This window comes from Uloborus diversus, chromosome 1, assembly GCF_026930045.1.
Source record: "Uloborus diversus isolate 005 chromosome 1, Udiv.v.3.1, whole genome shotgun sequence".
Classification (NCBI taxonomy): domain Eukaryota; kingdom Metazoa; phylum Arthropoda; class Arachnida; order Araneae; family Uloboridae; genus Uloborus; species Uloborus diversus.
In genome coordinates this window covers 33,019,718-33,033,668 of record NC_072731.1, presented here as the reverse complement: position 1 = coordinate 33,033,668, position 13,951 = coordinate 33,019,718, and the positions used below count along the sequence as shown (strand labels likewise).

Sequence of the window (13,951 nt, the reverse complement as noted above, 5' to 3'; positions counted from 1 at the left end):
ACAAACACATTCGTAATTACACATAGAGCCTGAGTGAAAACTTTAAGGCGAATAAAAAAAAATTGAAAAAACGGGAAAATGAAATTAAAGGGATTTTAATATTGTTGAATAATTAATTATTAATGTTTATTTGTAAGAAATAACGCAACAGTTAATTTTTTAAAGTATGCAATTACCAGAAAAATAGTACCATATTCAAAATTAGTATTTAAGCCTGAGTAACAACTTTAAGACCACCAATTTCTTAAATACTAAATGTGCATACACTGGAATAAATATCACAGCAGTTGATGAGATTGTGGAAACCCTTCAACTCGTAGTGTTTTCATTAATTTCTTCGAAGTTTTGGTGCTCTTTGTGAAGCTGTCGAAAGGTAAGAAGTTAACTAATCGTGAAAGAGGGCAGATTGCAGCTTTTTCTTCAACAAGGATGAGCAGCCGTACTATTGCGAAAAAAATAGGGAGATCGAAGACTGTGGTCAATAATTTATTAAGATCGAAAGACAATTATGGTAAAAAAAAAAAAAAAAAAAAAAAAAAACACCGGGGGAAGACCTAGAACTTTGTCCTCGCGTGATGAGAGAAGAGTTTGCAAACTTACATCAACTAGAAAGTACTCAAACAGGAAATTTATTCAGGCAACAGTCCTAAATGTTTGTCAAAAAAACGATATATAACACAATTAGAAGATGTAGAAGTTTTATTTACGTAGCAAAATCGGCTAAAAATCAGTTACTGAATAGGCACAAAATAGAACGTTTGATAAGTTCAGTCAAAAAGTCATGGCCCGGGATAACCAATTTTCTAATGAAAAGAAGTCGATCGTGGATGAACCAGACGGATGGAAGAACTATTGGCATGATTTATGAAGAGAAAAAGAAATGTACTCCAAGCGCCAATTGGGTAGAGGCTCTGTCATGACTTGGGGTGCTTTTCTTACAATGGTATAGGCTCAATGGGGTTGTTTCCTTCAATCAAAAGTACTACTTTTTGTCACTGAAATTGATAGAATAAGCAAAAAAAATAACATGGACCCAGATAATACTTTCATTTTCCCAACAGTTATTTTTTAATTAATATTTTTAAATGTCCGATTTTTCAAATAAGGCGTGGTCTTGATGACGTCACAAATGATGCACTTTGCCGCATCTTTTTATCGCGTTTCCACGTTATGATAATCAAGAAAGGAATTAAATATTGCGCTCTGCGCTTGCTATCAACCATATCGTTGCCAATACACGTGAGTAAAGATGCGAACTAAATATTTTGCTCTGTGAATGGCATTCCATCATTTGTGATGTCATCAGCAGAAGCGTAAACAGTGAAAGCGCACCGATTTAAGTATTTTTTTTTAAATATTAAACAAATAAATTATTTAAAAATGGTCAGATCTTATGTTTTTAAGCATGCTCTTTCAGAAAAAATACTTTTAAAATTTTGGAAACGACCCCATTGCCTTTGTTTCGGGTAAAATGAATTCACAAGCATATCAAAATGTCCTCGCAAGTCATCTTTTACCAAATGCTGAACTTATTGCTGGAGAAAATTGGAAATATTAGCAAGACAATGCGCCTATCCATTAGAGTAACAGTACAAAAAATTGGTTAAAAATCAACAGTGTTGAAAAATTGAAATGACCAGCTATGTCTCCTGATCTAAACCTAATCGAGAACTTATGGGGCGACTTAGCAATAAGAGTTTATGCAAATGGGAGACATCTTACTTCTTCAATGTAGCTGAAATCTAATTTCGAAGATGAATGATTTAAAACAGATCCCTAACTTTGTCAAAAACTAGTTTTATCTACGCAAACAAGAATATTTGAAGTAATTCAAAGAAATGGTTCCTACACAAGATTCTAAATGTTTGTATTTTTTTCCCTATACTTTTATTTATGTTGGCCTTAAAGATTTTACTCAGGCTCAAATATTTATCTGTTATATTTTCTGATAATGAAATAATTACAAATGATTGTTTTGTCGTTTTTTACTTGTATTTAAGGTTAATAATTATCACTCAAATCATGTTTTGATCCTCAGTTTAAGACATGTCCAATTTCTCAAAAAAATTTACTGGCCTTAAAGTTTTTACTCAGACTGTAAAATTAGTTTCCACTAGAAAGCAAGTCAAGGAAATGGAGAAAATAAAAACGTGATTCTCCTAAACTCACTAAAGTGCGATTCATCACACCATCTGGTGTTGAAAATATCATTCTATAATCTTTTAGTTACTTTTATTCATTGATATTCTATAAATATGTGCTTTTGAAATCACACTTTTGCTTCAATAGATTGATTTTGGAACTTCCTCATCGAAAAAGAAATTTATGTTTCAAATGCCAATGGATATCTAATGAGTTAAATTGAAAAGTCTTTGATTAAAAACAATATATTATTTTCATCTAATACCGAAAATACTGGTATTCTATTCCATCAAATACCGGTATTACGAAATTACAAAATAACTCTAAACACCGGTATTCGGTATACCGGTATTGCAATCACTCATACCAATCAACCACAATTTCAGTTTGCAAGGAAAATGAGAGAGCTTGATATCACATGGTTAAGCCTACACAATATCGAAGCAAACATTCTCACAAATCTACGCTGTGGAAAAACTTATATACACACTTAATAGGCCTGTTACATTGTTTAGTGCAATGCTTCAAATGTAATTATGTTTCAGTCTACAAACTACCGATATGAATGTTGCTGTACCATCCCCCAAGTCATCTTCAACAAAAATATGAAAAAGTGGTCTCACAGCAGCAAAGACCACCGTTATCCATGATGTCCACATGGCAGCTTTCTCATTCGCGATCAGAGATTCACATAGGTCAACATTTTGGTCCAAGGCCACTTTTGCAGTGTAAAACATAAATGGTAATGTGCCAGCCATGTACAGCAAAAATAACAGAGTAACATTTTTATTACTCAATGGTTTGGGTTCAACATGGACAGCACTACAGAAGTTATCGCCCACTGCCTTTTCACAAAGCGGTTCAGGGCTGATTGAGTTTCTTCTCTTGGAAGACCACAGACAGAGATCTGTAAGCAGGATGATGACCATTGGATAGTGTAGGAAATATATGATGCATATAAGGACGGAGAAAGAAGGTGACCATGCCATAGGAAGAGAACAGACGTTGTACCAATTGTTCCATCCTGTCAACGGAATGAGAGATATAATGACTGCTTGACACCATGCTAGTATCACTAACAATGCAACAACCATGTGGCTGTTACTAAATCTTCGATTGGTTTTTGGACGTGCCACCAGATGGTGCTGCAAAATCAACAAGGTTATGAGCGGAGTGAAGGTGAAGAGGGTCAACAAATGCAAACCAGAAGGTAGCAAGAAGCAGAGAAGATAATTGTCAACAATTCGCTCTTCCTGCCAGAAGACGATCACTTTGTAGATGTACCAGATGACGGTTAAAGAAGACAGTTGACCACAAACACACAGATTAATAATGATGATGTTCTTGTTCCTTTTAAGTAATCTCTGATGGATGATGATGATGAACTGTGTGAGATTTAGGAAAAAAGACAATGTTGCCGTGGAAACCGCCAACACGACATAAACCTTGTCCACGTCATAAGATATTGCTGAAGACAGCGTGCAGTTGTCTGGAAATGAGGACATGATAACAGCATCTGAAAAATTTCCAAATATAAATTACCTGAACTAGGTTTTTACAAATACAAAAAGGAAACATTTCATTAAATATGTTTGAATACAGCAACAGCATAATAATTTGTAGAAATAGTCACGTATAAATTAAATGCACGAAATTATTTCATAAATCGTTCATAAATGATCTGATGTGTAATCATTATACGAATGCAGTTTCAAAATAATATGTGAGGAGGCTTTTAATACTGTATGTTTCATAAAAAAAAATACAATAAACAGCCTGGCACAGCCTGTACAATAAACAAACTGATTTTGATTTCTTGGCGTTATGAAACATCGAGAAGTAATTTAAAGTGTTTCGGTTTTGAAAGTGTCTGTAATTGGACTCTGTAATTGGATTAGAATCACAGTGTCCAGTAAAAACAGTAAATTTGCTGCACGCTCCGCACAACGCAATGAAAGGCACAGAATTAGACTCGAATAAATCGTAACTACACTGTAATTTTCCAATCGAATGGCCAATAAGGGGAAAAAAATACAGAAAGGATCTAGTTCAATAACAATTTTTCGTCACTAAAAATATTAACGAAAGTCAAACAAATTTTTGAGCTAACTGACGTGGCTATTGACGAAGAGTGCGTTTTGAGTTGAGGAATTAACTTCCATTATTTTCGAGTGTTTTTTTTTTTTTTAAATAATTTACTTAAATTGAAAAATCTAAGTTGCTTTTTGGAGAAATAATTTTCTACTCCTTTCATATATTTAAATATAATATGCTTTTTTATTTTTCTAGATTGTCTCGAATATCTTTATGGGTTGTGTATATATATATATGCACTGCACATCTGCATGAACAATATCCGATACAATGTGTGCGAGTGCGCAAAAATTTAACCAAAACTAGTTTAAAATTTGGAACGGTTATGAAAAGCATTTAGACATTTTACAGACCCTTAAATCGAACACAGTGGGATTACTTATGTAACTTTCAATTGAGTAAATAGTTTATAAGAAGAAATAGTTAGCTAAAAATGTTTATTGACTGCAGTTTTTTCCAAGTTTCTTTTGTGGACTTATTGAATTTTGCCTGAATGTCAGCCAGCAATATAAATAATCCTACGCCTATATGTCATTCAGTAATCTGATTTGATTCTTTGGACTGATCTTACTGCTTCGGTGTCTGATTCTTTGGAATGCTCTTACATGTTGAATTCACATTTGTGCTCAATCTGGATGCATAACGATTGAACGTTTGAATTTTTATGTATTACTTCTTGATGGAAATCTGCATTTTACGTCGGGTTCCAGCCAAGCTTTGGTACTTTGGTATCTGGCGCTATCATAGGGCTGTTTTCAAAAATTTCCTGAACAGTTCCCGCATGCTCAAGTTTTAAATTTTAAACCAAAACTCCAAAGTCCTGTAATGTCTTAATTTTTTTTATCACTTTAAAACTTGGAAAAAGCAGCATTAGATGAAGCTTTTTGGTGCTGTTTTTCTCACCAATCACAATGATTCAATTGGCATATTCACAAAAATTGTAAATTCTAATGAAGAGGAAATAGTTAATAAAAACGAGAACAGTAAACGATGCTTGAAATTCGTTGGTTATGCACACGTGTTTCAAAGGATACTCTGCTGATAATCAAAAGCAGCTCAAAATAGTATATGCAACCACGGACAAAGTGAAAGAAAGAAAGCGAGAAAACACATGTGTGACTTTTCATCGGACAAAAAACAACTACGTCACTCCATCACACAAAAGTTTACCAATCAGAATTTCACAGCCCTCTCATAAAAAGTTTGGAAACCAGTGGCCTAAGAGATATTTGAAAGGAATATTTTGACAGGCATTTTTGGTGTCGTTTTAGAGAATAATATATGGTGAATTCGGTAAATAACTTCGAACTCCATACAATTTATAAAGATTAAGATGTTGTTAAACTCTGAAAATTTAGCGCACAATTGTTTTCTCATTTGTAATAATTTATGTACGGTAAATAAAAAAATACAAAAACAGCATGAAAGCCATTTTGTCTCTTGGGGATTTTGACTTCGACGGTAGCCAAAAAATTTCAAAACCATAAAAGTAGTTTAATTCTTGAAGCATAAGTAATGAGCGCTTACTATTCGCATCCGAAAATGAATTTGTGTTGCAGCTGCCAAACGCCTACGAATTCATAGCTCACGAACGAATTACACACAAACTAATTGAACTGAGGAATGAACAAGGGATGAACAAATACCTAATTCCCCCTGTCTCAAAAATTAAATAACAAATTCCTTACCAGAAGCTGTAGCATTGCCCCCCAAAGGCTTCTTCCAACTTCCTTCTAGACGGGTTAGAAGCGAAAACTTAATTTCCCATCGCATAGTATAATAGTTACGAAGGCTAGCTCAAGTGCGCACTTTTCTAGAATGTGATTTGAGTCGAATTTACGTAATTGTTAACAAAATAATTGTTAAAGTTATTTTCAAAAGTTTATGACGCAGTAAAAGTTCAATGTTTGATAAATTTTTAGGGTTACAAATATACTTGAAATGGGGGTATAAAACTCAAAATGGAAGGGGGGCAGCCTCATCCTGTTGGAATAACCCCCGGATTTCGGAAACAATGCAATTAATCATTTGCATTAAATATATATCCTTCACTCCCCCCCCCCCCCCCCGTCACGCACACAAACATTGGAAAATTCTGAAATTTTTTCATGGCATTATGGGAAGGGACTCGTATGCAACAACACATTTTTGGAAAATAAAGAGGATACTGCAACAATAATCAAACTAAACATCAATAATTTTCCCTTTTCAATGAGCTCCCAAATAAGTAATACAAAATCAGGCACAAAGTAACCAGAGCCGAACTCATCAATAAGTTTACAAATTGAAACAAACGTCAATCACTTTTAAAAAATTGTTTATTTTTAAAATATTTTATGTTTTGGAAAGGGCAGCTGCATTCCCTTTCCCCCCTCTAGATATGCATATGGCGCGTCATTCTAGTATTTTTTGAAATAATAATTATCACAAAAAATATTAACGGAAATTTCTTGTTTATAAAACTGTTTAATTAAGTTGTAGAAAAGCAGTCGAAAACTTTGTACTATAGAATAAGTAAAACGACACAACGTGTATAAAGTACAAATAAAGTATTAAAATAGAGTTAAAAACTCAGCAAACAGCTGTTTCGGGCCTGCCAAATGCAAGCCCCTTCATCAGTGCACAAAAGAAGAACGAAAAGCCCACCAATGTAGACCAAACACAAATGAACGAAAAATGGAAGGAAACAAAGTAAATGGACACCGGAGACATTGCGTCACAGAACAACAACGAAATCTATAGTGCGGAAAAACGTCACAAACAGAAAACAGTTTTTAAAGATAAGATTTCCAAACACCAAGGAAAGGGGGCGTGCTCCACAAGTCATTAACTACTGAAGCAAAATTTTTCCAGATGTAATAGGATTCCCAAAAATCTGAATCATAAATCGAACAACACCCATGAATAACCCTGGCAGAAGAAAAATCGAAAATATGATTGAAAGACCAACAACGTTAGAGGAACATTTTAAATCTTGTTTTTTGACATAATTTTCACATTCTTTAATACGGAATTTAAGAGAACGTCGGGTCTGTCCTATGTATATCATTTGACATTGACAAGAAATACTGTAAATGCCCCATCTGCCAAGTTCCTGAACCGGGTGTCTTGGTTGCGAAAATTTAAGTTTGTTGATAGGGAAAATGCAACCGAAAAATAAAACTTTTTAAAAAAATTTGCGATTTGAAGACCGATTCTTGGAAAAGAGGGTAAAACACACAACCAAATTAGAATAATTCATCTTAGCCAGTGCTTGATTATTATTAGTTGATTTGATAAGTTTCCTGTGTATGGTGTCAATGATATCAATTGTAAACCCCGGATCCAATGCAACACTTTTTAAATAATTCAATTCTGAAGCAAGTAAATTGGAATTAGAACAAAAGTTCTGAATGCCGCTAATTTTTGTTGAGGGGGATGAACAGAAAATTTGTGTGGGGGGAAGAGTGACTGCAAACTGTTTACAGAAAACAGTAGTGATAAAAGTATTGTCTGAACGAGTGATGGAAACATCTAAGAAAGAGAGATGATTGTTAGATTCTATTTCAATGGTGAATTGAATATGTGGATTAATACAGTTTAAAGTTGACAAAAGACGATCATGGTCACGAAAAGACGAGTTCAAAAGAACAAAAATATCATCAACGTACCTGACGTAAAACTGAAACTGTGAAATTTTAAATATAATTTAACTTTGAAATTGTGCATATAAAAGTAGCTTAAGATTAAACTCAACGGGTTACACATCGCGAGACCCTCGGTCATTCAGAAAAAATTTAAGTTTCTTTTATTTTTTTTCAACCGTGGGTTACCGCTTATAAGAGCGCAATCGAAGAATACCTCCTGAAAGAATGGACCGCAAATTTAGCTTTAGCTTAAAGCGCTAAATTATACCGGGTGGGCCAAATAACACCTACCATTGATAAAAACCTAAACTCTTCTAATAATCATTTATTTTAATTGCTTTTTTTTTATATAGTATAACATTTAATGACAATTAAGGACATAAATGAAATACGATGTCAGAGAAATGTTCAACAATTTGTTCGATACAGAGGTTCTTTTTATCGCATTTTCCATTAGGGACTGTCTAAAAATGCTGTCACGCTTTAAGGGAGGAGGGGGGTTCCTGAAATTTCGACAGTTTGTCACATGGGAGAGGATGCGGGCAGCAAGAAGTGTGACATCACTCATTTTTTCATTAGAATATGTTTATAAAAATTGTGTGACATGTGACATTGGGCGAAGGGGGGATAATGCGGCATTTTGTGACAAAGGAGGGTCAAAAATGTTGAAAAAAAAGTATCCCGAGTAGCATCAACTCATCGGCCGATCATCGGCCGTTCATCGAAATCCGATCAAACTTTGATCGGTCGATGATCGGCCGATGATCGGATTCCGATGAGTTTTCATCGGAAATTGCTCCAATATGTCTCATCGGCAATAGTAGAATCCGATCATCGGTATCCGATGAATTTTGCTCCCTATACCGATGAGATTTGGAGCAATATACGAGCAGTGCTTTTCCGAGGCGATGAATTTTGGATGAAAATACGATGAGATTTGGACCAATATGCGAGCAGTGCTGTTCCGAGGCGATGAATTTAGGATGAAAATACGATGAGAAGTAATAACAACCGCGATATAGGGACAAGCAGGAGGAAAAAAATTTAACAGCGGTAAGATGGGTCCGCCATCTTGGATGATCACGTGACGGGTATTTTCGGATGACGTCATTTGGAACAATTATTTAATATACTTTAATTTCTTTTAATAACTTGTTTAGTTAATTTCTAATTTAACAACTTTTGATGAACGTGATTCATGAGCACAATCTAAGTCGCTTTAGCCGGGAATCGAACCCGAGACCTCTGGAAAACGAGATTCATATGCTAACCACTAGACAAGCAATGGTTTCTCCAAGGAGGAAAATAATGTATTAAATGGAAAATCATTTGTGACGCCATCTATCGGGGGGCAAGGCCATGACAGATTTCTGAACGGAAAGTGAGAATTTTATTCAGTGAATATACTTGTGGCGCCAGCTAGTGAAGAGTCGGAGTCGATCATTTTGGGAGTCAAATTGATCAGAATGGAATTGTTTTGGAGATAGAGAGAAATCATTCAAGAGTCGGAGTCTCATTTTGTTCGCAATTCCAGTGAGGTAATCGGGGTGGGAATTGTGGAGTTCAAGTTGAATTGATTTTGCAGCAAATCGGGTAAACTATTCCAAAATCCAGGAGTCCGATTTGGAGTCAAAGTCTCAGTCATTTTTCCTCCGATTCTCAACCCTGAATGTTGATCCGTATAGCCTTACGTTTGATCAATAGTCGGATATTCGAATAATAAAACTTATCCTATTTTAACAGTTGGGAGATTTTCAAAAATTTTAGATTGGGAAAACTTTTATCGGAAAATTTAAACGACCTACCTCTTTTACGATGAAATGTAACTCGGCAAATTTTCATCGGAAAATTTGATCGTTACGATCTCTTTTTCCGATGAAATGAGCTCGGCAAATTTTCATCCGAAAATTTGATCGTTAAGATCTCTTTTTCCGATGAAATGTAGCTCAGCAAATTTTCATCGGAAAATTTTATCGTTACGATCTCTTTTTCGGATGAAATTTCGCTCGGCAAATTTTCATCGGAAAATTTGATTGTTACGATCTCTTTTTCGGATGAAATTTCGCTCGCCAAACTTTCATCGGAAAATTTGATCGTTACGATCTCTTTTTCCGATGAAATGTAGCTAGGCAAATTTTCATCGGAAAATTTGATCGTTACGATCTCTTTTTCCGATGAAATGCAGCTCGGCAAATTTTCATCGGGAAATTTGATCGTAAGGATATAGTTTTCCGATAAAAAACAGCTCATCGAAAACCGTTCTCGGATTCTGATCGCAACGATATCAGCGTGAAATACGCGATGAGTTTAGGAGGAGTCGATGATCGGCCGAGCAAAATCCGATGAGTTGATGCTACCTGGGATGACATCATTTAGGGTCAGCCCCTTACTACATCACGTAATGTTTCTGGTTGGAGGATCCGTATTTCGTCGTGAATATGCTGCTTCAGCCCGCTAATAGCCTCTGGTTTATTAAGAAACACTATCGCCTTCTTCACAAGAGGCAAATTTGTTGAATCAACTTTCTCACTATAAACTAGTCGAGCATGCCAGGCACATGTGCCCATAATATTTTCATCCCGATGAGTTGAATCAACTTTTTAGTTGATTCAACTCATCGGGACATTGCCAAATGTTTGCTCTATACACGAGTACACTAATTGAGTCAACTCGATTCAGTTTTAACAGCGTTGCAGGCAGAGCCCGATTAAGATATTGAAGCATTTTTCGAGCACCCCCTTCCCCTCTCCCCGTATTCAAACCTTACTTTTTTAGCCCTATTAGCTTGTTGACTAAAGCAATTTTAGCAATTTGGGGGGCCCTAAACAGCGGGGGCCCTAGGCCGAGGTCTAGTTGGCCTATTCAGTAATCGGGACCTGGTTGCAGGGCCAACGAGAGGCCATATCAGCCTAGACGGAAACTAGGGGCCCGTTCCTTGAGGGGATCCGACTTGACACCGGGGTAGTATAAATTTGACAAGTTTCAGGTGTGGAGGGGGATCTGCGACCAAACTGGAAAGAGGTCCGCCTTCGGTATCGACGACCCTGCAGCGTTGTGGAGCAGCTGCTCGAATAAACTTGGTTTATTAGAAGAAAAGTTAATTCAATTATGTTGCTTCGTGTGAAGAAAACGAAAAATGCCAGTCAACTAGTTGACAGGCGACTGTTTTGGAAAATTGATTCAACTTCCGCCTCGGGTCCTCAATATCAAAACGAATCGTCACATTGAGGTAGTGAGAATCAAAGGAATGTAGGTGGCAAAATTAAAAATTTCGAGATAACCAGTGTAAATGGTAGGTGAACATCTATCTCCTCTGTCTTGGGGCAAGAGATAGTGCTAGTAGCCCTGGTAGGCAGGACTGCGCCGTTAATATGTGCAAGGTCGTGCGGAGCACGACGGCGCCAAAGTCTAAAAGGTGCCGAGCTCCACCAACCAAAAAAATAAAACTGAATTTTTCATTATATCTAATAGTTGTGGTGAAATTATAATGCTCATTAAAACAAGCAATCCTCCTCGATGCCTATCTAAAAAGATAAATTATTGCCTTGTAGCGTCTAAACATTCTATTCAAAAACGCAATCGTTTTACAGTGAAGACACATGATGCTAATTAATGCATACTTTTGCATTTTCTTTCGTATTTGTAGCTGTGAATGCTATTTTGGTGTGTCTATAATTTCACACGGTTGAGCATACGAAGCGCAAGAAATTTGCTATTCCCCATTTTGATTTTTATTTATTGTTCCAGGTAATTCCACTCTACCGTATATTTTTTATGTTATCATACACAAAAAAATATGGTAAGCACATTTGCTTATCATTTACTTGTGCATAATACACATATATTGTAGACAATAATTAAGGTTAATATTTTAGTTCCAAAAAGTAACATCTTGACCATAATTACTCGATTCCCCAACCCCCTTTTTCTTCAACTATTTATGCATTAAGTTAAAGAAAAAGCTTTGGACAATGTGTTTGTTTCAGATATTAGATTCAATGCCTTTTTAACGATTCCGTAATTTAGAATTTTTCCTTTCACCGGCAGGTTTCAGTTTCAGATTTTAAGGTGGAATATTCTCTCTCTACAATATTATCCTTCAATTCAGAAATATAAACAGTACCCTCCCGCTCTCTGGCGCAACCAGAGGGGGGGTCAACAGGACACCCCTCTGGTCCTCCACCTCATGCGCCCTCCCCTCCAGAATGCTGAGATGAATGTTTTTCAAAAATATTCTTTATTATGGAAGAGAATTAAAAAAACGCGTCTTTGGAAAGCAAAGTGATTTTAATAAGAAAAAAATAATTACGTTGGGGTAAAACTTTGAATTTTTAAAAAGAAATCTTAGAATTAAAAGTTTTCAATAGTTACAGCTAATTGGTCAGCTACTCGTCCCTCTCCGTCTTATTTTTCTTTCTTTTTTTCTTCATTATTTTTCTTTTTTCTAGTTCGTCTGAAAATGAGAAAGTCTTAAAATGTTACTAATCCGACCCCCCCCCCCCCCGAAAGCATTACGGAGGATCTCAAATTTCGTTTCCAGATCTTCAATTTTGCAAATTTAAAAGGAAAGCCGCCGAATACCAAACAGCATCACTTGAAATTGCATTTGAAAATAGCCTGAAATTGCGTTTTTGGAGCTTCAATTTCGAAAGATTGCCGCCCTAATATTACCAAATATGATCTTACACAATCGCGTTTTTAAAATTTCAATTTCAGAAAATATTCGAGCTAGGGCCTCTGAACCGCCTTCCTTTAGTATCATAAAAAAATAGGTTTTTCAAACATGACTTACGAAAAATTTAAGTGAAGCCTCTGAACCCCTTCCCCCAATCTCATAGAATACTGCTTAAGTTTTAGGACTTGAATTTTGAAAAATTTTCCATGGGGGAGAGCTCTAGAATCCCTTTCTTGTAAAAGTCTTCAAAGTTGCCAACAATTGCGTTTTGGGAAGTTCAATTTCAAAAGATTGGAGGGGAGAGAAGGGGAATTAATTTCTATCTATTAAAAAAAAAAAAAAAAAAAAAAAAAACTTCGGGTGGAATCCCAGAGTTTTATCCCTTGTTCTAACGTCAAGAAATATGACCTTTAATCGCGTTTTAAGGCTTCAACTTCTAAATTTCAACGGAGACCCTTGTACCCTTTTTCCCTGTAACACCACCAAAGATCGTTTAAAATTGCGTTTTTGAAACTACAAATTTCAATATTTTCCGAGAAGCCCTGGACCCCTCTTTTTAACAGAGATTTTTCTTTCAATGTACCCCCTCCCCCAAATTTGTATTCTAGTTACGCCACTGCCCCTGTTGTCGTGTTTTGATAGGCATAAAAGTTTTATTAATTATGCATCACTTAGAGATCAGATAAATATTCAAAGTGGCGTTAACTTCGATTTTTAAAATATTTTTCTTTTCCAAAACGCATTATTAGCATATCAGAGGAGCTGCTGAACTCGAAATAATTTCGAGATATGAAGTGAAAACGTACACCATATTCCAAAGTTAATATTCACATATTATTTTTTATATGAATTAAATGCCAAACGTATTTTTTTTTTCATTTTGTATTTGTCTACAAAACCTCCCTTTAGGTGTTCAATATATTTTCCCTGAACGCCAGAACATAGAGGCGCTCACGAGACATTTGCACGACGGCGCCGATCAGGCTTGGCGCAGCCCTGCTGGTAGGTGCTATTATTTAGCATGATTTAGTAAAACTTCTCAATGAAAGCCTACCTAGGACCTTATTTTAAAACGCGCTTTACTCATAAATTGAAAATGCCCACTTACATCCTTTTGCTTCTCACTGCCAGACATGGCAATAAAAATAACAGCAATAATAGCTGAACTAGAAAAAGAGAGTCATAATGCCGAATTAAGGATCAATCCGTGTAAAACGTAACCGCTGATAGGTCTGATAAAGTGGCAGTTTGTCAACGCAATATTGCAGTAAATGTATGTACTCGAACCCCATTTCAAGCAAAAAACAAAAGACCGTAAAAAAGACAATAAAGACCTTTTCGGCATATTTTTTCACAATGTACAAGAACGCGCATTTTACAACGCTACAATTGGTATAAAAAGTGAGGATTGTTC

At 35.8% G+C, this 13,951-nt stretch overlaps 1 protein-coding gene across 1 annotated transcript; it reads right to left on the bottom strand.

Moving 5' to 3' along the window:
• Positions 1–2,666: 2,666 nt before the first annotated feature.
• On the bottom strand, positions 2,667–13,348 carry LOC129234341 (lysophosphatidic acid receptor 3-like). The gene is made up of 2 exons (XM_054868334.1): positions 13,309–13,348; positions 2,667–3,631 (listed from the first exon to the last, which is right to left on the bottom strand). The coding sequence occupies exons 1-2, from the start codon at positions 13,346–13,348 to the stop codon at positions 2,667–2,669; spliced, it is 1,005 nt and encodes a 334-aa protein (XP_054724309.1).
• Between the last annotated feature and the right edge of the window lie 603 nt (positions 13,349–13,951).